The 26,997-nt window shown below is 47.7% G+C and overlaps 1 protein-coding gene across 4 annotated transcripts in view; it reads right to left on the minus strand.

The window, feature by feature from the left end:
- Positions 1-24,913, minus strand: part of FAM78B (family with sequence similarity 78 member B) — a 238,166-nt gene extending 213,253 nt beyond the window's left edge. Inside the window, exon 1 of one of the 4 annotated variants that reach the window (XM_075321993.1) lies at positions 23,915-24,913. In XM_075321993.1, coding sequence (XP_075178108.1) covers positions 23,915-24,177 — 263 coding nt within the window. In that variant the 5' untranslated portion in view covers positions 24,178-24,913. The remainder of the gene's footprint in view (positions 1-23,914) is intronic. The other 3 variants (XM_075321995.1, XM_075321994.1, XM_075321996.1) reach the window with 3 other exon arrangements.
- Positions 24,914-26,997: the final 2,084 nt, after the last annotated feature.

Consider the following 26,997-nt stretch of genomic DNA (forward strand, 5'->3'; position numbering starts at 1 on the left):
GGGTGTATATGCTGGGGCGTATATAAAGGCTGCTGGGGTGTATATGCTGGGATGTATATAAAGGCTGCTGGGGTGTATATATAGGCTGCTGGGGTGTATATATAGGCAGCTGGGGTATATATAGAGGCTTCTGTGTGTGGCGGTGTCTGTGTACGGCGGTGTCTGTGTACGGCAGTGTCTGTGTGCGATGAATCACCGAAGCGTGGTTCAAATCCCGCACCAATTTGCGGCCGGACTGCGCCGGTCACTAATTGGTCATGGGTGGCTGGCGCGACCAATGAGCGACGCAGGATTTCCGTTACAGACAGAATTAGACAATTATATATATAGATGGTGCATTATATTGGATTGATCTCTTATGCTGTTCTGTTTAACCCCTGAAATTGACCCTTGGACTGTCTGACTACTGTCTGACGTCACGTTATGTGGTGGGGCTGGTCTCTGCTTGCCCTGTTCTTTCCTTACAATGTGCACTGTCAGTGTGCTTTGTTGCCTGTTAATCACTTCTAATTAGAGTCGGCAAAAGAGCGCACTGTCACTGTGCACTGAGAAGAATATTGCAGTGACAAGATCCTACTGAGCATACCTCGGACTTGACAACCACCACATGCTCAGTAGAGCAGGGACCAGACCAGCTCCTGAAACAGATGAAAAAATGGGACCTGCATCTTGTGATACAAAAAATATTCTGCTGTATTGGAAGAAAATGTTAAAACTTAGGGATTCCAGAATATGGTGATACAAAAACATTTTTTTAGTGCATTTATTGTAGAAAAGCATAAAAGATAAATAAAACTATATAAATGTGGTATTGTCCTAATCATGCTGACCCCCAGAAGAACAATAACACCTTATTTGTGCAATATGTAAATAGTGGAAAAATAAAACATCAATAAACAACAGAAATGCTGTATTTTCTATTTCTCCCTATAAATAGATAATAAAAGTTTGGCAATAACTTAAACACCCCAAAACAAGCCAAAGCAGAAAAGACAATAAACATACTATGGCTTCTGGAAAGTTACAATAAAAAAAATATTTTGTTCTAAATGTCCAAAATGGGCACATCCTTAAAGAGGACCAACCACCAGGATTTTCCTATATAAACTAAAGCCAGTGCTATACTGACGCTATCATGATGATTCTAAACATACCTTTAGTTGTAAGATCGGATGTATAGTTTCTGAAAAACAGCAAGTAAACTTTGTGAAATACACTGTTATTTGATGAATAGCAGCTACAAAATATCTAATAGGTGTGTAGGGTTTGGTAGTTATTCCCGCCCCTGTCTGTCCTTCCTCCCCCTGTCTCCGTTATTACAGGGGGAGGAAGGAAGAAGAAAGGACAGGGGGGAGGAAGGACAGTCAAGTAGAAAGGGGCGGGAATAACTAGCAACTCCACTTATTAGATATGCTGTAGCTGCTATCACTCAAATAAGAATTTCACAAGCTTTACCTGTCTATATTTCAGAAACTATACATTCAATCTCACAACTAAAGGTATGTATAGAATCAGCATGATAGTGCGAGTACAGCATTTGGCACCTAAGCAGTTAATTTATTTTAACCTTAAAAGGGCAGAGAGATTTCACTGGGGGCGTGTACTTCTTCCTCTTTCTGACACTAACCAATCACAAGCAGGCAGCAACACACTGGGGAATGAAGAACATGTCCCACAATACCTCATAACAGGTTCAGTGCGAGCCATGCATTGCCAAACAGTCTGCTCTCGTCACTGCGGAGTGATTGCTGGAGCTCTCAGCCTGCTCTACGCTATTGTGGGACGTGTTCCTTTTTCCAGAATGTTGCTGACCGCTTGTAATTGGTCAGTGTGGAAGAAGTACACGCCCCCAGTGAAATCTCTCTGCCCTTTTGAACTTAAAAGGAATTAACTGTTTATGTGTCAAACACTTTGATTGCTAATATTTCTGCAATAGAGAGGCAAAAGTAAAAAGATGAAAAATACCAAAACATTCCACACAGCAGCTGCTATTACATGAGCCTCTGCACCAGTGTATGTTCACCCAGGTCCGCTGAACTCTAGGGGGTAGAACAGATAAATAACTTTCTTCAAAATCTTCATTTCTGGTTCCACTTTAGATTGTGTGCTCATGATGTGCCTTTGATACTGCATATTTTTGCTACGTCAAAAACGCAGCATCTTACAAGTCGAGCAAAGTGGATGTGATTTAATGAAATCTCATGCCACCTGTGCTATGTTTTTACTTAGCGAAAACCATGCGTGTTTCACATCTGCAACATGTCAATTTCTCTTGAATTTTCTGAGCAAATTTTCCCAACACAATTTCATCATATTGTGACGTATCAACCGGCTGTATTACAAAGGGCCGGTATGTTTTGCAGAAGCAATGTGAAGTTGGCTGGGACCTGTGGTCCCACAGGATTGCATTACATGCAGAGCCATGGAAGGGTGTGTGATGCTGATTACACACTCCTTACCACCTGTGGGTGTGGCTCCAGGGGTTAAAGCAATCCTGTCTCTGAACCTGGGTGGAGTGTGTCTAGGGCAGTCTAGTTAGAGACTAGCTCTAGACTTCCAGCGTGTGTGCTGGGAGAGTGAGAGCAGAGCCGAGAGTTCTGCATGGAGTGTGTGTTTGGGGCAGTCTAGATAGAGACTAGCCCCAGACGTCCAGTGTGTGGACTGGAAACAAGTGAGAGCAGGGAGCTCTGAGTGTGTGTTTGGGGCAGTCTAGATAGAGACTAGCCCCAGACGTCCAGTGTGTGGACTGGAAACAAGTGAGAGCAGGGAGCTCTGAGTGTGTGTTTGGGGCAGTCTAGATAGAGACGAGCCCCAGACGTCTAGTGTGTATACTGGAAACAAGTGAGAGCAGAGCCGGGAGCTCTGGGTGTATTAGTCTGTGTGGAGGCTGATCACAAGGCTCTGATATTGAGTCTGAGGTGAGTGCGGCCAAGCCAGGCCAGGGCTGTAGGACCGAGTCTCTCCAGGAGGAGAGACAGACAGGGGTCTGCAGAGGGCCCTGGGTGCTGGAAGGAACCTTGGCAAGAGTTGTATGCTGGCAGGAGCCAGAGAGTGGGGAAGTTGCTAAAACTTCCATTATGGACTTATTGTTTATGTGTGAGGGCAGTTTATGCTGAGTGTTTTTAAATAAACTGCCGGAATTTCTATGAAGAGACTGTGTACGTGTGTTGCTGAAGCTACCTCACACCGCTGCAAGCGAGTGAAACCCCCCCCCCACGTTGCAGGGCGCAACGTTACAATATGCAGAAAGTCCGCAGGTAAAAAACACATTTAATCTGCATATAACTGTATCAGTAAAGCTTTGTCTAAGCCAAATAAAAGTATCAAAAACAAAGCAGCTTTATTTAAAATGTGACATCCCAGAAAGCGATAAAAACAGAACGTTACAAAAACGCAATGAAAAAAGCAAGTAACCAAATTTACATAATAGATGCAGAAATAGTGCCGAAATTCTGAAACCTCAAAATTCACCAAAATCTCATTGTTAGAACTTAGTGTAAAAAGGCTAAGTAGTGCGTGCGATAGCTCTCCTAGTGCCTGAAGAATGGGCGCACCGGTAATGCTTTACACATCGGGGTGAAGTTATCCTGATCACTAAGTGAAGCACCAGCCATCTAAGTAACGATTGTCTTAGGTCAGTGGTCCCCAATCTTTCAGACCATGTAAGTCACATTCAGCTCTGAAAGAGGATCGCAAGCCACATTCAGCTCAAAGATAGGGCCGCGAGCCACATCCAGCTCTGAGAGAGTCGCAAGCCACATCCAGCTCTGAAAGAGGGTCGCGAGCCACAACCAGCTCTGAAAGGGTCGCGAGCTACATCCAGCTCTGAGAGGGTGAAAAGCCACATTCAGCCCTGAAAGAGGATTGTGAGCCACATTCAGCTCAGAGAGAGGATTGAGAGCCACATTCAACTGAGACAGAGGGTCACGAGCCACATTCAGCTCAGAGAGAAGGTCGCGAGCCACATCAAGCTCTGAGAAGGTCACAAGCCACATCCAGCTCTGAGAGGGTCACAAGCCACATCCAGCTCTGAGAGAGGATCGCAAGCCACATTTAGCTCAGAGAGAGGATCACGAGCCACATCCAGTTCTGAGAGGGTCAAAATGCACATCCAGATCAGAGAGGATCGCAAGCCACATTCAGTTCAGAGAGAGGGTGGCGAGCCATATCCAGCTCTGAGAGGGTCAAAAGCCACATCCAGCCCTGAAAGAGGATTGTGAGCCACATTCAGCTCAGAGAGAGGACCGAGAGCCACATTCAGCTCAATGAGAGGGTCACGAGCCACATTCAGCTCAGAGAGAGGGCTGCGAGCCACATCCAGCTCTGAGAAGGTCGCAAACCACATCCAGTCCTGAAAGAGGATTATGAGCCACATTCAGCTCAGAGAGAGGGTTGCGAACCACATCCAGCTCTGAGAGGGTCACAAGCCACATCCAACTCTGAGAGAGGATCACAAGCCACATTTAGCTCAGAGAGAGGATCACGAGCCACATCTAGCTCTGAGAGGGTCAAAAGGCACATCCAGCTCTGAGAGAGGATCGCAAGCCACATTCAGTTCAGAGAGAGGGTGGCGAGCCATATCCTGCTCAGAGAGAGGATCGCGATCCACCTCTAGCTCTGAGAGGGTCGCAAGCCACATCCAGCTACCGCCCCCTCACAGTAGTGACACCCAGAGTCAGTATGCCACGATCCAGGGGTTCCTACCCTACCCACATTCAGATCTGTCTTCTATGTTGGGGCTACTCACAAAAGTCACCATCTGGAGACCTGCTCTTCATAGCTGTTTGCTAGACCTGGTGCTTATGCACTAAGCAGGAAGACAGCCACAAGCCACACATTACGGGCCCATGACCCACACATTTTGGGCCATGAGCAACACATTATGGGCCCACAAGCCACCCATTACGGGCCCACAAGTCACACATTATGGGCCCACAAGCTGCACATTATGGGCCCAAAAGCCACACATTAAGGGCTCATGAGCCACATGTGGCTCCCAAGTCACAGGTTGGGGACCCCTGCTTAAAGCTGGTGTCACACACAGCGACAACGACAACGACGTCGCTGCTACGTCACCATTTTCTGTGACGTTGCAGCGACGTCCCGTCGCTGTCGCTGTGTGTGACATCCAGCAACGACCTGGCCCCTGCTGTGAGGTCGCCGGTCGTTGCTGAATGTCCAGCTTCATTTTTTGGTCGTCACTCTCCCGCTGTGACACACACATCGCTGTGTGTGACAGCGAGAGAGCGACGAAATGAAGCGATCAGGAGCCGGCACTGGCAGCTGCGGTAAGCTGTAACCAGCGTAAACATCGGGTAACCAAGGGAAGACCTTTCCCTGGTTACCCGATGTTTACGCTGGTTACCAGCCTCCGCTCTTGCTGCTAGTGCCGGCTCCTGCACTGTGACATGTGGCTGCAGTATGCATCGGGTAATTAACCCGATGTATACTGTAGCAAGGAGAGCAAGGAGCCAGCGCTAAGCAGTGCGCGCGGCTCCCTGCTCTCTGCACTGTGACATGTAGCTGCAGCACACATCGGGTTAATTAACCCGATGTGTGCTGCAGGAGAGCAAGGAGCCAGCGCTAAGCGCGGCTCCCTGCTCTCTGAACTGTGACATGTAGCTGCAGCACACATCGGGTTAATTAACCCGATGTGTGCTGCAGGAGAGCAAGGAGCCAGCGCTAAGCGCGGCTCCCTGCTCTCTGAACTGTGACATGTAGCTGCAGCACACATCGGGTTAATTAACCCGATGTGTGCTGCAGGAGAGCAAGGAGCCAGCGCTAAGCGCGGCTCCCTGCTCTCTGCACATGTAGCACAGCGACCTTATGATCGCTGCTTCTGCTGTGTTTGACAGCTAAGCAGCGATCATAACAGCGACTTACAAGGTCGCTGTTACGTCACCGAAAATGGTGACGTAACAGCGACGTCGTTGTCGCTGTCGTTTAGTGTGAACCCAGCTTTAGGTTAATGCAATTACTTGGCCCATTCACACTGCTGCAAAATGAATTCATCTCCAATGTAGACTTTGTAAAGGTCATGGTCCGTTTCCTCCTGCGCACCTTACTATAACTTCTTTTGTCTTCTATACTAGTTAACAGGAATTTAATTACTTTTCTGGTATAAATTAAATAATTTAGATATTTTACATTCATTATACCAGTTGTCAAACTTGTGAAGAATGTTTCATTGTCATCCTTGGCTGCAGAGATTAGTGCTGAGGGGATGAATGGCTGCCTCCACCTTAAGGCTTGCAAACACGAGCGTATAAATCAGGCAAGTGCAATCCAATAAAGAAGGGATTGCACGCGGACTGATGTTATCCAATGAGGTAGTGCAGATCTGTGTAGTTTTTCTCTCAGCTGTGTTCGGGATGCTGCAATTTGACTCCGAAATCAGTATAGAGTGAACGGACCATCAGTATAAGATCCGATTCTTACAGATACATTACAATGGTCTTGTAATAGATTAATAGCTGCTGAGTAAAAAAACAGATTGTATGCAGACAGGCCACGGATGACAAGTGACTAAAATCATCCCACGTTTCTGGATGAGATCGGGATGGATTCCTTCTACGCTGGTGAGACCCCAGCCTGCGAATGGCAAGACTTCGGTAGGCCATGTAACGTCCTGTATTCATGGGCTTTCTTGCTCAGTTGTAATGTATGCAAATGTTCCTGCTGCACAGAAATACAAGTACAGAATGGAGCTGCATACCTCTCAACCGTCCCGGATTCAGCAGGACTGCCCCGATTTGGGTAAGACACACATATGGCTTTTCTGCCATTTGTCGGATCCGGCGCGCTCCCGTACAGTCTATAGAGTACAGTGGCTGCGCGACAAGCTCCGGTCACGTGCTGTCATGTGACCGGAGCATGTGACCAGGAAGTTGCAGCGCAGCCACTGTACTGTATAGACTGTACGGGAGCGCGCTGGATCCGACAAACGGCAGAAAAGCCGGATGTGTGTTCTTACCCTTTGAGGGCTCTCTCCTGCAGTCCCGCGGTTCACAGCTGTTGTCCCGGCTCCTCCTCTTAGGGCATACCTCCCAACCGTCCCGGATTCTGCGGGACTTGCACGATTTATCAGGGCTGTCCCGCACTCCCGCGGCTCACAGCTGATGTCCCGGCTCCTCCCCTCAGTGAAGTGAATAAATTAAATTAAATTATCATCGGCTCTGGATTCTCGGGGCGGCCGGGACTCGATCTCATGGAACTGTGAGTTCATTGTTTCAAAGGCAGAAGCTCTAACCACTGAGCTACTGCCTCTATTGAAACCAATAGGAAGATTTTGTTATCTTGACCTCTATACTGCAGGTGAGACACCAGAAGCAGATTATTCAGCTGCAAAGATGGATGGAGGGATGGATGAATGGAGGGATAGAGGGATAGAGGGATGGATGGATGGATGATAGAGGGATGAATGGAGGGATAGAGGGATGAAAGGAGGGATAGAGGGATGGATGGATGATAGAGGGATGAATGGAGGGATGAATGGAGGGATAGGAGGGATGAATGGAGGGATAGAGGGAGGGATGGATGGATGATAGAGGGAGGGATGGATGGATGATAGAGGGATGAATGGAGGGATAGAGGGATGAAAGGAGGGATAGAGGGAAAGATGGATGGATGATAGAGGGAGGGATGAATGGAGGGATAGAGGGATGAATGGAGGGATAGAGGGATGAAAGGAGGGATAGAGGGAGGGATGGATGGATGATAGAGGGATGAATGGAGGGATAGAGGGATGAAAGGAGGGATAGAGGGAGGGATGGATGGATGATAGAGGGATGAATAGAGAGATGAATGGAGGGATAGAAGGAGGGATGAATGGAGGGATAGAGGGATGAAAGGAGGGATAGAGGGAGGGATGGATGGATGATAGAGGGATGAATGGAGGGAGGGATAGAGGGAGGGATGGATGCATGGATGATAGAGGGATGAATGGAGGGATAGAGGGATGGATGGATGATAGAGGGATGAATGGAGGGATAGAGGGATGGATGGATGATAGAGGGATGAATGGAGGGATGAATGGAGGAATAGAGGGATGAAAGGAGGGATAGAAGGAGGGATGGATGGATGACAGAGGGATGAATGGAGGGATGAATGGAGGGATAGAGGGAGGGATGGATGCATGGATGATAGAGGGATGAATGGAGGGATAGAGGGATGGATGGATGATAGAGGGATGAATGGAGGGATAGAGGGATGGATGGATGATAGAGGGATGAATGGAGGGATAGAGGGAGGGATGGATGGATGATAGAGGGATGAATGGAGGGATAGAGGGAGGGATGAATGGAGGGATAGAGGCAGGGATGGATGGATGATAGAGGGATGAATGGAGGGATAGAGGGAGGGATGGATGGATAGAGGGATGAATGGAGGGATAGAGGGATGGATGGATGGATGGATGATAGAGGGATGAAAGGAGGGATAGAGGGAGGGATGGATGGATGATAGAGGGATGAATGGAGGGATAGAGGGAGGGATGAATGGAGGGATAGAGGCAGGGATGGATGGATGATAGAGGGATGAATGGAGGGATGAATGGAGGGATAGAGGGAGGGATGGATGGATGATAGAGGGATGAATGGAGGGATAAATGGAGGGATGAATGGAGGGATAGAGGGATGAAAGGAGGGATAGAGGGAGGGATGGATGGATGATAGAGGGATGAATGGAATGATGAATGGAGGGATGGATGCATGGATGATAGAGGGATGAATGGAGGGATAGAGGGATGGATGGATGGATGATAGAGGGATGAATGGAGGGATAGAGGGATGAAAGGAGGGATAGAGGGAGGGATGGATGGATGATAGAGGGATGAATAGAGGGATGAATGGAGGGATAGAAGGATGGATGGATGATAGAGGGATGAATGGAGGAATAGAGGGAGGGATGGATGATAGAGGGATGAAAGGAGGGATAGAGGGATGGATGGATGATAGAGGGATGAATGGAGGGATGAATGGAGGAATAGAGGGAGGGATGTATGCATGGATGATAGAGGGATGAATGGAGGGATAGAGGGATGGATGGATGGATGATAGAGGGATGAATGGAGGGATAGAGGGAGGGATGGATGGATGATAGAGGGATGAATGGAGGGATAGAGGGATGGATGGATGATAGAGGGATGAATGGAGGGATAGAAGGAGGGATGAATGGAGGGATAGAGGGATGAAAGGAGGGATAGAGGGATGGATGGATGATAGAGGGATGAATGGAGGGATGAATGGAGGGATAGAGGGAGCGATGGATGCATGGATGATAGAGGGATGAATGGAGATAGAGGGATGAATGGAGGGATAGAGGGAGGGATGAATGGAGGGATAGAGGCAGGGATGGATGGATGATAGAGGGATGAATGGAGGGAGGGATGGATAGATGATAGAGGGATGAATGGAGGGATGAATGGAGGGATGAATGGAGGGATAGAGGGAGGGATGGATGATAGTGGGATGGATGGATGATAGAGGGATGGATGATAGAGGGATATATAGATACACGACAGATAATAGATAGATAGAGATAGAATCATAGATAGATAGAATCATAGATAGATAGAATCATAGATAGATAGATAGATAGATAGATAGAGAGATAGAATCATAGATAGATAGATAGATAGATAGATAGATAGAGGGATAGAGATAGATAGATAAATACTGTATCTCAATGTTGGTGAAAGAGTCAGATTCATTTGTTCCCATAAAACTACTATAAAGAAATGAAAAAAATACAAATACAATTTTTTTTTTTTTTTTTTATCTTCACCACCTTGGATTCAAACCAGCAACGTTCAAAACTTGTGTCCAGCAACCTCCTGGCTTTCCTAGCTGCTCTAGCTGTTGAGCCACTAGGGTTGATGATGTCAGAGGGAGGATTTCACATAAATTAACCTACAATACAGCAGATTACACAGGACACAGCTACATTGTACAGTGCAGCATCTCTATGTCCTATATTCTAGAGGGAGAGGAAAAGAGGATTTTTTTTCTTCTAATAAAGTTACTAAAAATAATAAAAAAAAAATAGAGTAATGTAATTTTATTGCACTTTTTTATAAAATAATAAACATCACAAATCAGCAAATAACATGGACATATTTGGTGTCCCTGTAATCGTAATGACCTGAACAACACAGCGATCAGATTATTTATGGGGATCGGTAAATGGCGGGGAAAAAAAGGCGCAATTTATTATTTTTCTTTATTAAAATCCATAAAAAATGTAATAAAAATGGATCACTGAGGCCGTGTTCACACATAGCGTAAATCCTGCATTTTTTCTGCAGGTGTCCGCGCCACGAGTGCAATAACAATGTTCTCTGATTCTTGCGTGTTTGCGGTATTTTTTATACACTGTCCCCCTTATTTGATACGTTTGTTGCTGATGTGAATCCTGAAGCTTATAAAGAAAGAAACACCAAATCCGCACAGTTCAGCGGCGTCTTTCCACGCACCAGGAGCGGAGATTTCAGGACGTCTCATCCACTTTGCTTGGACAATCAGTCCATATTCACATGTAGTGTAAATGCTGCATTTTTTTCTGCTGTTTTTTTGCACATTTATTCTGCTGTGATTAATTGTCCAAGTAAAGTATATATGGTTCCATGAAAAGACACCGCTGAATTCTGCGGTTTTCGGGGGGGGGGGGGGGGGGGTTCTCTGGAGGTTTCTATGTGGAGCTTAAAAAATGCAGGAAAAAGCTTCTCTGTACATAAAAACACTTAAAAACGCAGATTCACATCTGAACCAAAAACGCTTTAAATAATGGAGAAAAGGCAGAAAAAATGCAGCAAAAATGGAAAAAACAGACAAGATTGTTATTGTGTAGTTTGGTGCAGACAGAAACAAAAAGAAACAGAATTTATGCAACGTGTGAACACAGATTGATAGGCACAAATAAGCAACATGTCATATAGTGACACAGAAATATAAAAAAATTCTGACTGCTATGAATATGAATGAACAGTCCACGGCATCTGCTGAATGACCCTTACTGCCAAATGGGTGTGGCTAGGGGTGTGGCTAGGGGCGTGGTCAATTCCTAAAAGTAATTAAAAAAAATAGAATAATGTAATTTTGATTGTGCTTTTTTATTTATTATAAAATAATAAACATCACAAAACAGCAAATAACATGGACATATTTGGTGTCCCTGTAATCGTAACAACCCGTACAACACAGCACTCAGATTAATAATGGGGATCGGTAAATGGTGTAAAAACACGGCAAAATTGATTATTTTTCTCTGTTAAACCCATAAAAAAGTAATAAAAACGTATTGTTGAGGCCGTGTTCACACAATAGAGTAAGTTTTTTCTGCAGGTGTCTGCACCACACAGCACAATAACAATCTTCTCTGATTTGCGTGTTTGCTGCATTTTTTATGCTTTTTCCCTGATATTTGATACATGTTTGGTGCAGATGTGAATCCAGGTTTTAATACTACAGAAAAGCTGCATTTATAAATGTGACAGCCCTTATTCCGCTTGTGGTTTTTTTCCTGCTCCACAAAGAAACCTATAGAGAAAATCACCATAGACGCCCAGTTCAGCGGTGTCTTTAGACACACCGAAGGTGGAGATTTCATAATGTCACATCCACTTTGCTTGGACATTTACGGTAGTCCATTTTCACATGTAACGTAAATGCTGTATTTTTTTTTCTGTTAGTTGTGGATGTGATTTCATGAACTCTGCGGTTTTGATGATTTTTTTCTCTATAGGTTTCTATGTGGAGCTTAAAGGGAACCTGTCACCACTTTTTTGCCCTATAAACTGTGGCCACCACCACCGGGCTCTTATATACAGCATTCTGACATGCTGTATATAAGAGCCCAGGCCGCTGTGACAACATAAAAAACACTTTATAATACTTAGCTAACGGTCGTGCGGTGGGCTATATGGGCGTCTCCATTGTCCGGTACCGGCGCCACCTCTTTCGGCCATCTTCGTCCTCCTTCTTCTCTAGCCGCGGTGCATGACGCGTCCGACATCATACACACTCGCCAGCATTCCGGTCCTGATCAGGCGCACTTTGATCTAGATCAAAGCATTGTAGTGCGCCTGCGCAGGATTGGCGAGTGTGTATGATGTAGCCGTGTCATGCACACAGGCTTCAGAAAGAGGACGAAGATGGCCGAAACAGGACAACGGAGGAACCCATAAGGCCCACAGCGCGACCGTTAGGTAAGTATTATAAAGTGTTTTTTATGTTCTCACAGCGGCCTGGGCTCTTATACACAGCATGTTAGAATGCTGTATATAAGAGCCCGGTGGTGGTGGCCGCAGCTTATAGGCCAAAAAAGTGGTGACAGGTTCCCTTTAAGAACACGCATGGAGAAAACTGCAGTTACTTTTATAAGTGAAGAATCCGAGCTTTTCTGTACTATAAAATCACGTAAAAACGTGGCTTCACATCTGCACCAAAAAAGCACGAAATAGGGAAGAGGTATAAAAATGCAGCAAAGATGGAATGATAGAGAAAATTGCTATTGTGTAGTTTGGTGCGGACATCGGCAGAAAACAAAAAACACAGGATTTCTGTAAGATGTGAACACGGCTTTACATGCACAAAAATGTAATGTCATATAGTGAAGCTTGTATAAATATGAGAAAGTTCTGGCTGCTATGAATGAACAGTCCGGGGCATCTGCTGAGCATCGCTCACTGCTAAATGGGTGTGGCTTAAGGCATTGTCAAAATTTGTAGCGGCACGCGATGCATGCTTTGTCCCTCTTTCTCTTCTTCAAAAGTTAGGCGGTATGAAGCTGCAATAGAATAAAGCACATCACATCCAGCACGCTTATATGTTACAAGTCCAATGGTCCAGAACACCTGCTAATTCAGCACGAGACAGAATTAGGCAGGCTTTGCACGTTGTGACATCGCAAGCCGATGCTGCGATGTCGCACGCGATAGTCCCCGCCCCCGTCGCAGGTACGATATCTTGTGATAGCTGGCGTAGCGAAAATTATAGCTACGCCAGCTTCACATGCACTCACCTGCCCTGCGACCGTCGCTCTGGCCGGCGATCCGCCTCCTTCCTAAGGGGGCGGGTCGTGCGGCGTCATGGCGACGTCACACGGCAGGCAGCCAATAGCGGCAGAGGGGCGGAGATGAGCAGGATGTAAACATCCCGCCCACCTCCTTCCTTCTGCAGATCCTACGGGAGCCGCCGGCGGCAGGTAGGAGATGTTCCTCGCTCCTGCGGCTTTACACACAGCGATGTGTGCTGCCGCAGGAACGAGGAACAACATCGTACCTGTCGCGGCACCGGCATTATGGAAATGTCGGAGAATACACCGATGATACGATAACGACGCTTTTGCAGTCGTTAATCGTATCATCTAGGATTTACACACTACAACATCGCAAGTGACGCCGGATGTGCGTCACTTTCGATTTGACCCAAACGACATCGCACGTGCGATGTTGCAACGTGCAAAGCCGCCCTAAAGGGGGCTTTACACGCTGCGACATCGCTAATGCGGAGTCGTTGGGGTCACGGAATTTGTGACGCACATCCAGCCGCATTAGCGATGCCGTTGCGTGTGACACCGATAAGCGATTTTGCATCGTTGCAAAAACGTGCAAAATCGCTAATCGGCGACATGGTGGTCCATTCTTAAAAATCGTTACTGCAGCAGTAACGAAGTTGTTCCTCGTTCCTGCGGCAGCACACATCGCTGCGTGTGACGCCGCAGGAACGAGGAAGCTCCACTTACCTGCCTCCCGGCCGCTATGAGGAAGGAAGGAGGTGGGCGGGATGTTACGTCCCGCTCATCTCCGCCCCTTCGCTGCTATTGGGCGGCGGTTCAGTGACGCTTCAGTGACGTCGCTGTGATGCCGCACGGACCTCCCCCTTAGAAAGGAGGCGGTTCGCCCGTCACAGCGACATCGCAGGACAGGTAAGTATGTGTGACGGCTGTTGTGCGGCACGGGCAGCGATTTGCCCGTATCGCGCAACAGATGGGGGCGGGTACCCACACTAGCGATATCGGGACCGATATCGCAGTGTGTAAAGTAGCCTTTAGTGTCCACACAGCTAGAGTTTTGTCTGTTTACATCTGGATGTATCTATATAGAAGTGAACCCATCTTAAGCCTTATGCTAAATTATCAGACCGTTAAAGGGATACTCTCATCTTTAAATGGGTTTTCCCAATTAAATACATATAGCCCGTAGCAACAGCCCCCAAATCCCATGTCAGCTGTGCATTGTTACATATCCAAACACCACGCTATTCACTTCATTGGGGCTGATGGAGAGTTAGTCACACATGAGACCTTGAGACCCTCGTTCTTAAGGCCACATCACACTAAGCAACATCGCTAGCAACATCGCTGCTGATGCACAACTTGCTAGCGATGTTGCTTAGTGTGACATCCAGCAACAACCTGGCCCCTGCTGTGAGGTCCTTGGTTGTTGCTGAATGTCCTGGGCCATTTTTTAGTTGTTGCTCTCCCGCTGTCAAGCACACATCGCTGTGTGTGACAGCAAGACAGCAACAACTAAATGTGCAGGCAGCAGGAACCGGCTTCTGCGGACGCTGGTAACCACAGTAAACATCGGGTAACCAAAAAGCCCTTACCTTGGTTACCCGATATTTACCTTCGTTACCAGCGTCCGCCGCTCTCAGCTGTCAGTGCCGGCTCCTGCTCTCTGCACATGTAGCTGCAGTACACATCGGGTAATTAACCCGATGTGTACTGTAGCTAGGAGAGCAGGGAGCCAGCGCTAAGCGGTGTGCGCTGGTAACCAAGGTAAATATCGGGTTGGTTACCCGATATTTACCTTAAGGCCGCTTTACACACTGCGATATCTGTACCGATATCGCTAGCGTGGGTACCCGCCCCATCTGTTGTGCGACACGGGCAAATCGCTGCCCGTGGCGCACAACATCGCCCAGAGCCGTCACACATACTTACCTGCCTGCGACGTCGCTGTGACCGGCTAACCGCTTCCTTTCTAAGGGGGCGGTTCGTTCAGCGTCACAGCGACGTCACAGCAGCGTCACTGAACCGCCACCCAATAGCAGGGGAGGGGCGGAGATGAGCGGGACGTAACATCCCACCCACCTCCTTCCTTCTGCATAGCGGCCGGGAGGCAGGTAAGGTGAGCTTCCTCGTTCCTGTGGCGTCACACGGAGCGATGTGTGCTGCCGCAGGAACGAGGAACAACTTCGTTACTTCAGCAGTAACGATATTTGAGAATGGACCCCCATGTCACCGATGAGCGATTTTGCACGTTTTTGCAACGATGCAAAATCGCTCACAGGTGTCACACGCAACGGCATCGCTAATGCGGCCGGATGTGTGTCACAAATTCCGTGACCCCAATGACAACGCATTAGCGATGTCGTAGTGTGTAAAGCCCCCTTTAGTTACCAAGCGCAGCATGCTTCCACGACGCTCCAGCGATCCCTGCCAGGTCAGGTTGCTGGTGGGATCGCTGGAGCATCGCTTAGTGTGACATCTCACCAGCGACCTCCTAGCAACTTACCAGCGATCCCAATCAGGTTGTATCGTTGTTGGGATCGCTGGTAAGTTGTTTACTGTGACTGGGCCTTTAGGCTCAGTTGTGGTCCTGCAGGTCAGATCGGGAGTTTTTATCATCAATCTTTAGTATGGCCGATAGATATGTAAATATATTTAGTAGGAAAAACCCTTCAGAATTTATAGTATATCAACAAGATATCCCCAAAATCCCAGCTGGCTGCTGTGGGAATGTCCTCAGATGGACACCAGGCCATTAGTCATGGGATTGTCCTCAGATGAACACCAGGCCATTATTCATGGAACTCTACAGTACGGAGGCTGCCGGTGTCCGCCATCTTCACTGAAGCACGCACACCTATGTGTGGCTATTCCCTAAATGTATTAGATGGGAGTACTCCTTTACACAATGATCCTTAATAGCAGAGCCGATCATATATTTCCCGTCTACACCATAGCCAACAGTTACAAAATAATTAGCTGCAGAGTAATGATTTAGTGCCCTAAATCTGATCGTCCCTATTTTTACCAAGTCAATTTTAGCAACACTGCCCACTATATCAGAAGGCGGCAGACTGAGCATTTCATTAATATAGCCATCACCTGCTCAGGACATGGTGCAGAATACATTATAGCAGTGTGGGCGCATTCCCGACCCATTCTGTGCATTCTTCCTCCACCATAAGGAATGCAGCATTCCCACCTGCCATCCTCCTACATCACAAGGAATCATAGTCATTTAGATCAAACTTTTACCAATCTTTGGTGATAATATCGAAGTGTTCAGAGGATGAAATAATAGGTCCATGCCATGCTGCCTGTGTGCACCATGGGCCGCACACAGAGAGCGCACGGAGAGCACACGGAGAGCGCACGGAGAGTGCACAGAGAGCACATGGACTCATAAAGCCAGTGCATACCGAGGAGCCGTGTGGAAAAACAGAATATTCTTAGCACGGACCCAGTCACGTCTGCAATGTCACAATGCGAATGGTCTGTTATTCAGTACAGCCGTGGACCTGGCCTAATGTGTCCTTCACAGACTGATCCATAGATACAAACTTTATGATTAGTCATGCAGTTTACGCCACTTTTCTTGACAAAAAATGCTTCCAATTTTGCAAGTTCTGGTGTTTTTATGCCAGTCATGGCCAACTATTTGAAAAGTGAGAACTTAGCCAAGAGAAATGATCGGGCAACTGCACTCAGAAATTCATCATCATTTATGCCAAAAAAGTAATTGCAACAGAACAGTATGTCGGTTGGTGACCAGACTACACGTTCCTATGTTGGCACATGGCAGCTAAAGGGTGCACCAGATTCCCTTAGAGACGCCGCCTGGTAATTACTGGTGGAACCTACTCCAGCGCACTGCTCAATAACACACCCACATAATGTCCAGAAAACCAGGGCTAAACATTACACTGTGTGCAGAATTATTAGGCAAATGAGTATTTTGATCACATGACACTTTTTATACATGTTGTCCTACTCCAAGCTGTATAGGCTTGAGAGCCAACTACCAATTAAGTAAATCAGGTGATGTGCATCTCTGTAATGAGGAGGAGTGTGGTGTAATGACATCAACACCCTATAAAAGGTGTGCTTAATTATTAGGCAACTTCTTTTCCTTTGGCAAAATGGGTCAGAAGAGAGATTTGACGGGCTCTCAAAAGTCCAAAATTGTGAGATGTCTTGCAGAGGGATACAACAGTCTTGAAATTGCCAAACTTTTGAAGCATCATCACCAAACAATCAAGCTTTTCATGGCAAATAGCCAACAGGGTCGCAAGAAGCTTGTTGGGCAAAAAAGGCACAAAATAACTGCCCATGAATTGAGGAAAATCAAGCGTGAAGCTGCCAAGATGCCATTTGCCACCAGTTTGGCCATATTTCAGAGCTGCAACGTTACTGGAGTATCAAGAAGCACAAGGTGTGCCATACTCAGGGACATGGCCAAGGTAAGGAAGGCTGAAAAACGACCACCTTTGAACAAGAAACATAAAATTAAACGTCAAGACTAGACCAAGAAATATCTTAAGACTGATTTTTCAAAGGTTTTATGGACTGATGAAATGAGAGTGACTCTTGATGGGCCAGATGGATGGGCCAGAGGCTGGATCAGTAAAGGGCAGAGAGCTCCACTCCAACGCCAGCAAGGTGGAGGTAAGGTACTGGTATGGGCTGATATCATCAAAGATAAACTTGTGGGAACTTTTTTGGTTGAGGATGGAGTGAAGATCAACTCCCGGACCTACTGCCAGTTTCTGGAAGACAACTTCAAGCAGTGGTACAGGAATAAGTCGATATCATTCAAGAAAAACATGATTTTCATGCAGGACAATGCTCCATCACATGCATCCAACTACTCCATAGCGTGGCAGGCCAGTAAAGCTCTAAAAGATGAAAAAATAATGACATGGCCCCCTTGTTCACCTGATCTGAACCCCATAGAGAACCTGTGGTCCCTCATAAAATGTAAGAGCTACAGGAAGGGAAAACAGTACACTTCTCTGACCAGTGTCTGGGAGGTTGTGGTGGCTGCTGCACGCAATGTTGATTGTAAAAAGATCAAGCAACTGACAGAATCTATGGATGGTAGGCTGTTGAGTGTCATCATAAAGAAAGGTGGCTATATTGGTCACTAATTTTTTGGGGTCTTGATTTTGCATGTCAGAAATGTTTATTTCTAAATTTTGTGCAGTTATATTTGTTTACCTGGTGAAAATAAACAAGTGAGATGGGAATATATTTGGTTTTTATTAAGTTGCCTAATAATTCTGCACAGTTATAGTTACCTGCACAAACAGATATCCTCGTAAGATAGCCAAATCTAAAAAAAAAACACTCCAACTTCCAAAAATATTAAGCTTTGATATTTATGAGTCTTTTGGGTTGATTGAGAACAAGGCTGTTGATCATTGATAAAAAAAATCCTCAAAAGTACAACTTGCCTAATAATTCTGCACACGGTGTATGTGGATTCTATACAATTATGAGGCCCTTCCAGAACATTGTTCTTACCTGAACAATTTGATACAGTAAATGGATACAAAAAATCCAACACTTTAATCACTGGTGAGCTTATGAAGATATCGGAAAAATATTGAGTGCAGTACGGAGGTGGCAAACTGAGTCATAGAATCCGTGACAGCCCAGGCCACGCAGGCAGATAGCTGGCTGCACTTACAGTAAGCTCTGCCGAAAGGACTGATGTCAATAATCTTAAAGGAAACCCAACCGAGAGATACACCTGTGTACAGGGACTACCACGAAATTCACACTGCGGGTCTGGAAAGTTATGGTCAATGTGGTCACTGATTGTGCCATGTACAGGGGATGTACAGACAGAGAGTGCAATGGGCAATGAACATGTTGTGAACTAATGAAAGAAGGTATGAAGGATGAGCAGCGCTCCTCGGCCAGCGCCTTCCCTGATCGCAGGAGACAGCTGTGCAGCTCCCACTACCTCCTCAGGCAGTATAAAGATCACCACTGTGACTGTGACCTCAGGGGAATAAGAAATAACCTCTCCGGTGTTATCAAATAAATCTGACGATCCAGTGCCAGGATCCCGTGGCCCCTGTGGCCACTGCATTGGTGCAGCGGCGCGTGCTGATACAATAGGTCATTGCTCCAGGAACACATAAAGACTGTCAGGGAGTAAAGTTAATGTTTTTTTTATTTTAGAATATTTCCTTTGGCTAGATTACATTGTTAAAACTCCATAGAAAACCCCGTAGTCAAAGTGTTACCATCCCATTGCATCTCTTCCTTTTCGCAGTCACTCTCAGCCCACTGTGTCTATTACTTTGCCCATGGTATATGGATGCCTGTGCCATTAGAGGAAAAGGTGCCCTGCCAAATAAAATATGGCTTAGCTAGAATTTTCCTTTAATGTTTCAAATTCATACCGTTTTTTGTTAACTATTAAGCGTGCATCCCTGTTCCAATTACGATACATTTATAGGCCTCCATTTAATGTCCACACAGGGAAAAGCCCAAAACGTGTTGTAAAAGGAGGCTGTGACATGGCAGTCTGTGGCATTCATCACGTATTACGCTATTATGAGATGTGTTTAAAGGGAGCTTGTCAGCACTACATGACTGCTCAAACTAAGCACAGTACCCTGTCGCAGATACAGAGGGGCAGTGTGTATGGGAGGATATTATACATAGAGGCAGTGTGTGTGGGGGGATATTATACAGGAGGGCAGTGTGTGTGACAGGATATTATACAGAGGGGCAGTATGTGTGGGGGGGGATATTATACATCATAGGGGCAGTGTGGTAAAGATATTATAGAGAGGGGCAGTGTACAGGGTGTATCGTGTAGAGGGTGTATTATGGAGAATGGTGGTGTAGAGGGTTTCGAAAGGAGCGGTGTAGGGGTGTATTATTATTAATTTTCTGAGGAAAATACTTCATTTTCTGTAACAACTACTGGGTGCTAAGATTTTTGGCTATGACTGTAAGTGTGTATACGTATGTAAACACGCGGACAGCACCCTCTATAATACATATATATATATACTGTATATACTGTATATATTTATATATATACTGTATATATATATATATATATATATATATATTTACATACACATATATGTATGTATATATATATAATCATATTTTCAGTCAACAGATGGTGTTTGTTTCTGTAGTGCAGAAGTTGAGATTTTCCAAGAGTGGCGGTGGAACTGCAGAATGTTTGAGGGGTGGAGAGGGGGCTGGAGTGGAGCCTGGGCAGTCTCTCAATGTGGCCTGAAAATTTTTCCAGTATGGGGCCCTTAAATTCCTGACAGCAGCCCAGATAATAAGTAGGTGGGAAGGTGCACAAAAATGCTCCCCACGCCACATTCAACGCCTCGTTATTACAAGAAAGAAGGATCTCTGGAAAGCGAAGATTTATGTTAAGACTGTCTGTTCCTGGGTCTACTTAGAGGGGACTGTTCCAAGGTCTACTTAGAGGCAATTGTACCTGGGTCACCGTACGGGAGACTGTTCCTAGGTCTACTTAGGGGGGACTGTTCCTGGGTCTACCTACAGGGGACTGTTCATGGGTTTTACCGGGTATTGTCCCTGCATCTACTTACAGGGGACTGTTCCTAGGTCTACTTACAGGGAACTCTTCCTACGTCTACTTACAGGGGACTGTTCCAAGATCTACTGAACCTAGGTCTACTTACAGGGGGCTGTTCCTGGGTCTTACAGTGGGCTGTCCTAGGTCTACTTATACGGGAATGTTCCTAGGTCTACTGTTCCTGGGTCTACTTACAGGGGACTGTTCCTGGGTCTACTGTTCATGGGTCTACTTACAGGGGACTGTTCCTAAGTCTACTTAGAAGGGACTGTTCCAGGGTCTACTTAAAGGGGACTGATCCTAGGTCTACTTACAGGGGACTGTTCCAAGGTCTACTGAAACCGGGTCGACTTACAGGGGGCTGTTCCTGGGTCTACTGTTCATGGGTCTACTTACAGGAGACTGTTCCTAAGTCTACTTAGAAGGGACTGTTCCAGGGTCTACTTACAGGGGACTGATCCTAGGTCTACTTACAGGGGACTGTTCCAAGGTCTACTGAAACCGGGTCGACTTACAGGGGGCTGTTCCTGGATCTACTTACAGGGTATAGTTCTAAGGTCTACTTAGAGGGGACTGTTCCTGGGTCTACTTACAGGGAAATGTTCCTACGTCTACTTACAGGGCACAGTTCAAAGGTCTACTGAACCCGGGTCTACTTTCAGGGGGCTCTTCCTGGGTCTACTTACAGGAGACTGTTCATGGGTCTACTTACAGGGGGCTGTTCCTGGGTCTTCTTACAGGGGGCTGTTCCTGGGTCTACTTACAGGAGACTGTTCATGGGTCTACTTACAGGGGGCTGTTCCTGGGTCTACTTACAGGAAACTGTTCATGGGTCTACTTACAGGGGGTTGTTCCTGGGTCTACTTATAGGGGGCTGTTCCTGAGTCGTCTTACAGGGAACTGTTTTTCGGTATACTTACAGGGTACTTTTCCTGGGTCTTCTTACAGGGGGCTGTTCCTGGGTCTTCTTACAGGGGGCTGTTCCTGGGGCTACTTACAGGGGGCTGTTCCTGGGTCTACTTATAGGGGGCTGTTCCTGGGTCGTCTTACAGGGAACTGTTTTTCGGTATACTTACAGGGTACTTTTCCTGGGTCTTCTTACAGGGGGCTGTTCCTCGGTCTACTTACAGGGGTCTGATCCTGGGTCTACTTACAGGGGCTGTTCCTGCTTTGAACACGTTGAACAGTCATTATAAGAGTAGGACCCCTGTTAATCAACTCTACAGCTATCTTGGCACCTCTACCCTTTCATTATTTACACTGAACAGCTCAATGTAGTACACTTTTTCCTTTTTTTAGAATTACGAGGGGCTGCTAATAAGTCTTTGAGTTTGTGATTTTTTTTGTTTATATGGTAACGAATGTTACATCACATGAAAGCCTTATGTGTCTAATATATGTTTTCTAAATTTTTTTTGTTGCTTATGGCAACAATGTTCTACGCACGCGGGAAAACAAAATGGCGGAGTCTAATGTGGTATTCACAGCAACTGAGAGCAGAGGAGTGATAAAATTCTTGTTTCTGCAAGGAAAGTCCGCGAAGGATATTCATGGTGACATGTCACAGACATTGGGGGATCAATGCCCTTCATATTCCACAGTTAAGAACTGGGTTGCCAAATTTAAAACGGGCCACTTCAGCACCACATAACCATAACACTAGTGTATAAAAAAATCGTTCGATCATACAGAATAAACTGACGGTTTTTATCAGTATTACCGTCCGTATGGCATCGCTTTTTATTTATCAGTGGATATTAACATTTATAAAACCCCGAGTTAAAGAATTTCAATGTATCCGAAAAAATCTAACGCTATGATGTCAGGTGATCTGTATGGGATATTACTTTTATTTTGAGCATCCATAGACTTGAACAGGTGACAAGCAGTAGTGCAGATCACCGATAAGTAGTGCAGATCACCGAGAAGTAGTGCAGATCACCGAGAAGTAGTGCAGATCACCGAGACGTAGTGCAGATCACAAGCAGTAGTGCAGATCACCGAGTAGTGCAGATCACAAGCAGTACTGCAGATCACCGAGAAGTAGTGCAGATCACAAGCAGTACTGCAGATCACCGAGAAGTAGTGCAGATCACCGAGAAGTAGTGCAGATCACAAGCAGTAGTGCAGATCACCGAGTAGTGCAGATCACAAGCAGTACTGCAGATCACCGAGAAGTAGTGCAGATCACAAGCAGTACTGCAGATCACCGAGAAGTAGTGCAGATCACCGAGTAGTGCAGATCACCGAGTAGTGCAGATCACAAGCAGTAGTGCAGATCACAAGCAATAGTGCAGATCACAAGCAGTAGTGCAGATCACAAGCAATAGTGCAGATCACAAGCAGTAGTGCAGATCAGAGATAGACTAGAGGTGGAAATGTCCATTACAAAACTGAATAAACTGCAATCCTCTAAGGTACATAAATCACAAATTACCGAATGTTTCCACCAGTCCATATGGCGATCAAACAGGAGGTCACCTGTAATGGGGCGGCGCAGGTCTCCACTCTGGAGAAGCCCCCATGGACCCACCCGTCCATACTTGTCCCATCGTCTGAATGGCTCCCAGTACAGCCTGGCCGAGCGCGGCTCCCCACCAATGGTAGCTGAGTTCCAGGCTTCTGGGGGTAAAGCCTTGGTAGGAAATCTAATTTTCCATCCCTGCTTGGCCTTATTACTGGGGTGCCACCACCCAGTTGTCATGATAGCAGGATTTGAGGTGGGCTGCTGGTTCCTAACGCTTACCTGCCATGTGTCCCTGTATAGAGGCGAGCCTGAATCAGTCACACAGGGGTCTCTCCCCAGGTTACCACAGATGGCATGTATGGCCGTTCCAGTGTTCCACTACTGACACATTCACAGGACATACAACATGATATCAGACTCCAACTTTGTGGTAGAGCCAGCCTCATGCTGCCCTATATGTGCCCACTACCACAGCATGGGCAGACACCATGCGCAGTGCCAGGAGAGCCTGACAACACATCTCTTACAGGGGTTTTCCACTCTCAGGAGCTGTCACCACACATAGAGGTATGGAAATCTCAATGAACTTCAGGGGTATCACAGTTGGGTGGGCACAGTAGGACCCCGGGGCCCTCGCTCACATTCAGGTGTTGGTACTTAGTAATGTACCTGAACCATATGAAGTTCATCTGAGATCTCCATAACTTTGGATTTGTGAGAAGCGCTGGGCCAGTGCTGCCAGGTGTCAGGGCAGGGGTAATGGGGCAGACAGCTGGCACACTGCAGGGTCCTGTCACATAACCTTGGGGAGCAATACATGGGGACTGGCACATGCCATCCAGCTGACTTACATGCCCAGGTCGCTGTACATGTTGAAGAACTCCATTTGGTTGCAGGCTTGGATCCATCCCACCACCCAGGTGTCATTCCTGGGCAGGGGCGGCATGACCACCCGGGCCGAGGCTTTGAAGTACGGGGTCTTGTACCTTAAGACAATGGGCGAATTCTCCTCTATGGAGGTCGGGCACTGGTCTATGGTGGCGCACACGTCATACACGGTGATGTTCTCCCTCCGGATGCGGGACTTGCAGGTGAGGCTCTGCAGACAGCCCATGATCGCCGCTTCGCTCGGGGGCAGGAGGGCAGAGGCATCAATTCCACGGAACAGGGCGATCGCCGCGGTGGCAAACAATGGAGGCAGCAGAGTGGGCTCCGGCCGCCGCGTCCTGTGTCATGTGTGACAGCGCTCCGTGCCCACCGCGGAGGATGCTGAGGATGATGAGGAGTAGTCCTGGGAGGCTGCGGAGTGCAGGCGGTAATACTACCCAGCCGCACACTGATGGATGGAGGCCCCCCTCCCCGCCCCTCCTCCTCACCACCATGCTGATCTCCGGTGCCACCTGTGCCCCCCGCCCGCGGACAACCTGCCCGGCTCAGCTCTGCTGGGCTCTCCCGGACAGGGAGGCATATCCCGGGTGACAAGAGCCGGGGTGCGGGCAGCCGCTGTGTGCGGGCCGGGAGGAGAAGCGCCCACCCCCCGCTGTCACAGCATCAGCACTGGGGACCGGCGGGCAGGCTGCGGCTCTGTGTGCGGCAGGCTGCGGCTCTGTGTGCGGCAGGATGCGGCTCTGACACACGGACTGCAGGCTGCATCCCCAGCCGCCTCCGTACAGCCTGGGATCACACCGGTCCTCACCCCGGAGCACCGCGATTACTGGGCTCGGAGATTGTCCCTCCTCGGCCGCGGTAAGATTAGGTGTAAATCCCCCGCTGCTGTCACACGCGCACAGTACAGGGTGACACATGACATGCGGCCATTACAGTGCGGGGGTCTGCGCACATCACTGCCTCCAACAGCACAGCACCGTGTACAGGAGGATATGTTGCAGGGACAGAGGCCACATTCACACAGCGCTCAGCCTGCGGCTCCGCACAAATAACGCTGGTTATAAGAGCCACCACTAGGGGGAGCACACTGCAAGCAATCAATACAAGCGGCGTGCTTTCATGTCCGATAACCTATTGCTAGTGGTGTTTTATAGCCTATCCCTAGCTACATCCTCCCCCTAGAGGTGTTGTGAAGCCCCACAGGTGTTGTATCGGTGCATACCTTCAGGGACTCCACGTAGCTGGTGCTGGTCACAGGTAGGGAATCTTCGGTTTTGATCGTGACGCCACTCTCAGTATTGCGGCCAGTAGGGACCGCCACTGCAGGTTGAGGGTCGCCTGGGGCTGATGGTGTGTGCAGTTAGTTGGAATAGCCTCCTGAGAGTGAGGCAAGCCCCAGGGCCCAGTGTAGGTTTGTAGTACCACAAGGCGCAGAATGACTCACACAGGCAGAACTGTCTTTCAAGGGCTTTACTCACATTTGATGGCAGGGTGAGTAGCCCGGGCGTAGCTGAGATAAACCAGGTGGGAACCAGGTATCCTTCAGGCTGACTTTATGAGGGTGACTACTGACTCGCCTTCCTTAGCCCTTGGTGGTTTGGGGTGACCCCGACTTTGAGTCCCTATGGGGGTCACCCAGGGAAGATGCTGCAGCCTCTCTCCCCCTTTTGGTTGCCGTTTGCTTGTTCCCCGGACCAGGCCACTCCAGCTGCTTGCCTCCTGTGACCTATGGGCCCTAACTGTGGCTACGTGGCTGCGGCTTTTGTAGTGTTGTGGTGTGGGCTTTGAGAGCCCCACACCGGCAGGTTTAGCAGAAGAAAGCTGGATCTATCTTCGCTTCGGGATCTGCCGCCCGGTTGGGCCTGGTGCTCTCTAGCAGTCTCCTTACTTCCCACTCCGTGCTTTCTCTCTAGCTGAAGCTGGCTTTCAGGTAGCACTCCTAGTTGACCGTTCTCCCCCGTCGGTAGCCACTGCGCGGGCGCTGTTACACAGCAACAGCCCCACAGGTCTGCTCCTCACTGAGCCCTATGGAGTTCTCCGCTCTAACTGACTCACTGCCCCTCCTCTCCTGTTCTTGCCTACGCCACCTAGCAACCAGACTCTCTTACCACACCCCTTGAGAGGAGATGGAGGCTTTTGGCCCCCTCCACTATTCCAGTGAAGGTCAAGGCTTTTCCCCCTCCTGGGATCCCCAGGGGTCCTCTCATGGGTACATGTGTGAGACCTGATCACTATGCGCCTGTGTTCCACACCCCGGTCAGCCTTCTGGATTACCTGTATTGTACTGTCCCCAGCATGGGTGCAGTACTCAGTGGTGCCTGACCAGGTCAGGGGCGCCACATTCCCCCTTAGTTATCACCAGCACGTCCTCGGGCTGCAAGACAACATTTTAAAATGCATAAAACATTAAAACATGTAAAACATTTAAAAGCACCAGGTACCATACATCACCACCCTCCACCCACAAGTCCGTTAACCCACCCAAAACCCTTTCACGTTGGCCGCGGCTTCAGCCACTTCTGGCAGGATGTAGAGGCGGCTTACATGGGCTGGTGGTTTCAGGGTATACCTGGCCTGGTGGATCCGCGCCTTCAGCCTCTTCTGGCAGGATGCAGAGGCGGCCTCCACAGTTGGTGCTGACCAGGTACCCTCTTTGTGGTGGAGAGCCAGGCCCCATAAACAGGCATGCTCTCTGGTCGCAGGTAAGCCAAGGCCCTATATACGGACGGGCTCCTCCTGGTTGCAGACGAGCCAAGCCCCTAAACAGGCTGACTCTGGTGGTGGTGGTGCCCTTTTGGTGTAACTATTTACACTGCGAGAGTTTGTGGCTATAGCCAGTTCATAGCCTTAAGGTTTATGGTTTTTCTCACAATAGTTTTTGTGGGCACATGCTTAAACTTGAGAACGTTGCAAAACAAACTTTTTCAAACTGGTCAAAACAGTAACTTCTTTCTTTACTTTACTTTACTTTACTCCTCTTTACCAGGGCTTGAGCCTGTACAGCGGTGGCACCTGCTGCTTTCCTGCTCTCTGTCGTCGTCTGTGG

Source organism: Anomaloglossus baeobatrachus, chromosome 8, assembly GCF_048569485.1.
Source record: "Anomaloglossus baeobatrachus isolate aAnoBae1 chromosome 8, aAnoBae1.hap1, whole genome shotgun sequence".
Classification (NCBI taxonomy): Eukaryota; Metazoa; Chordata; class Amphibia; order Anura; family Aromobatidae; genus Anomaloglossus; species Anomaloglossus baeobatrachus.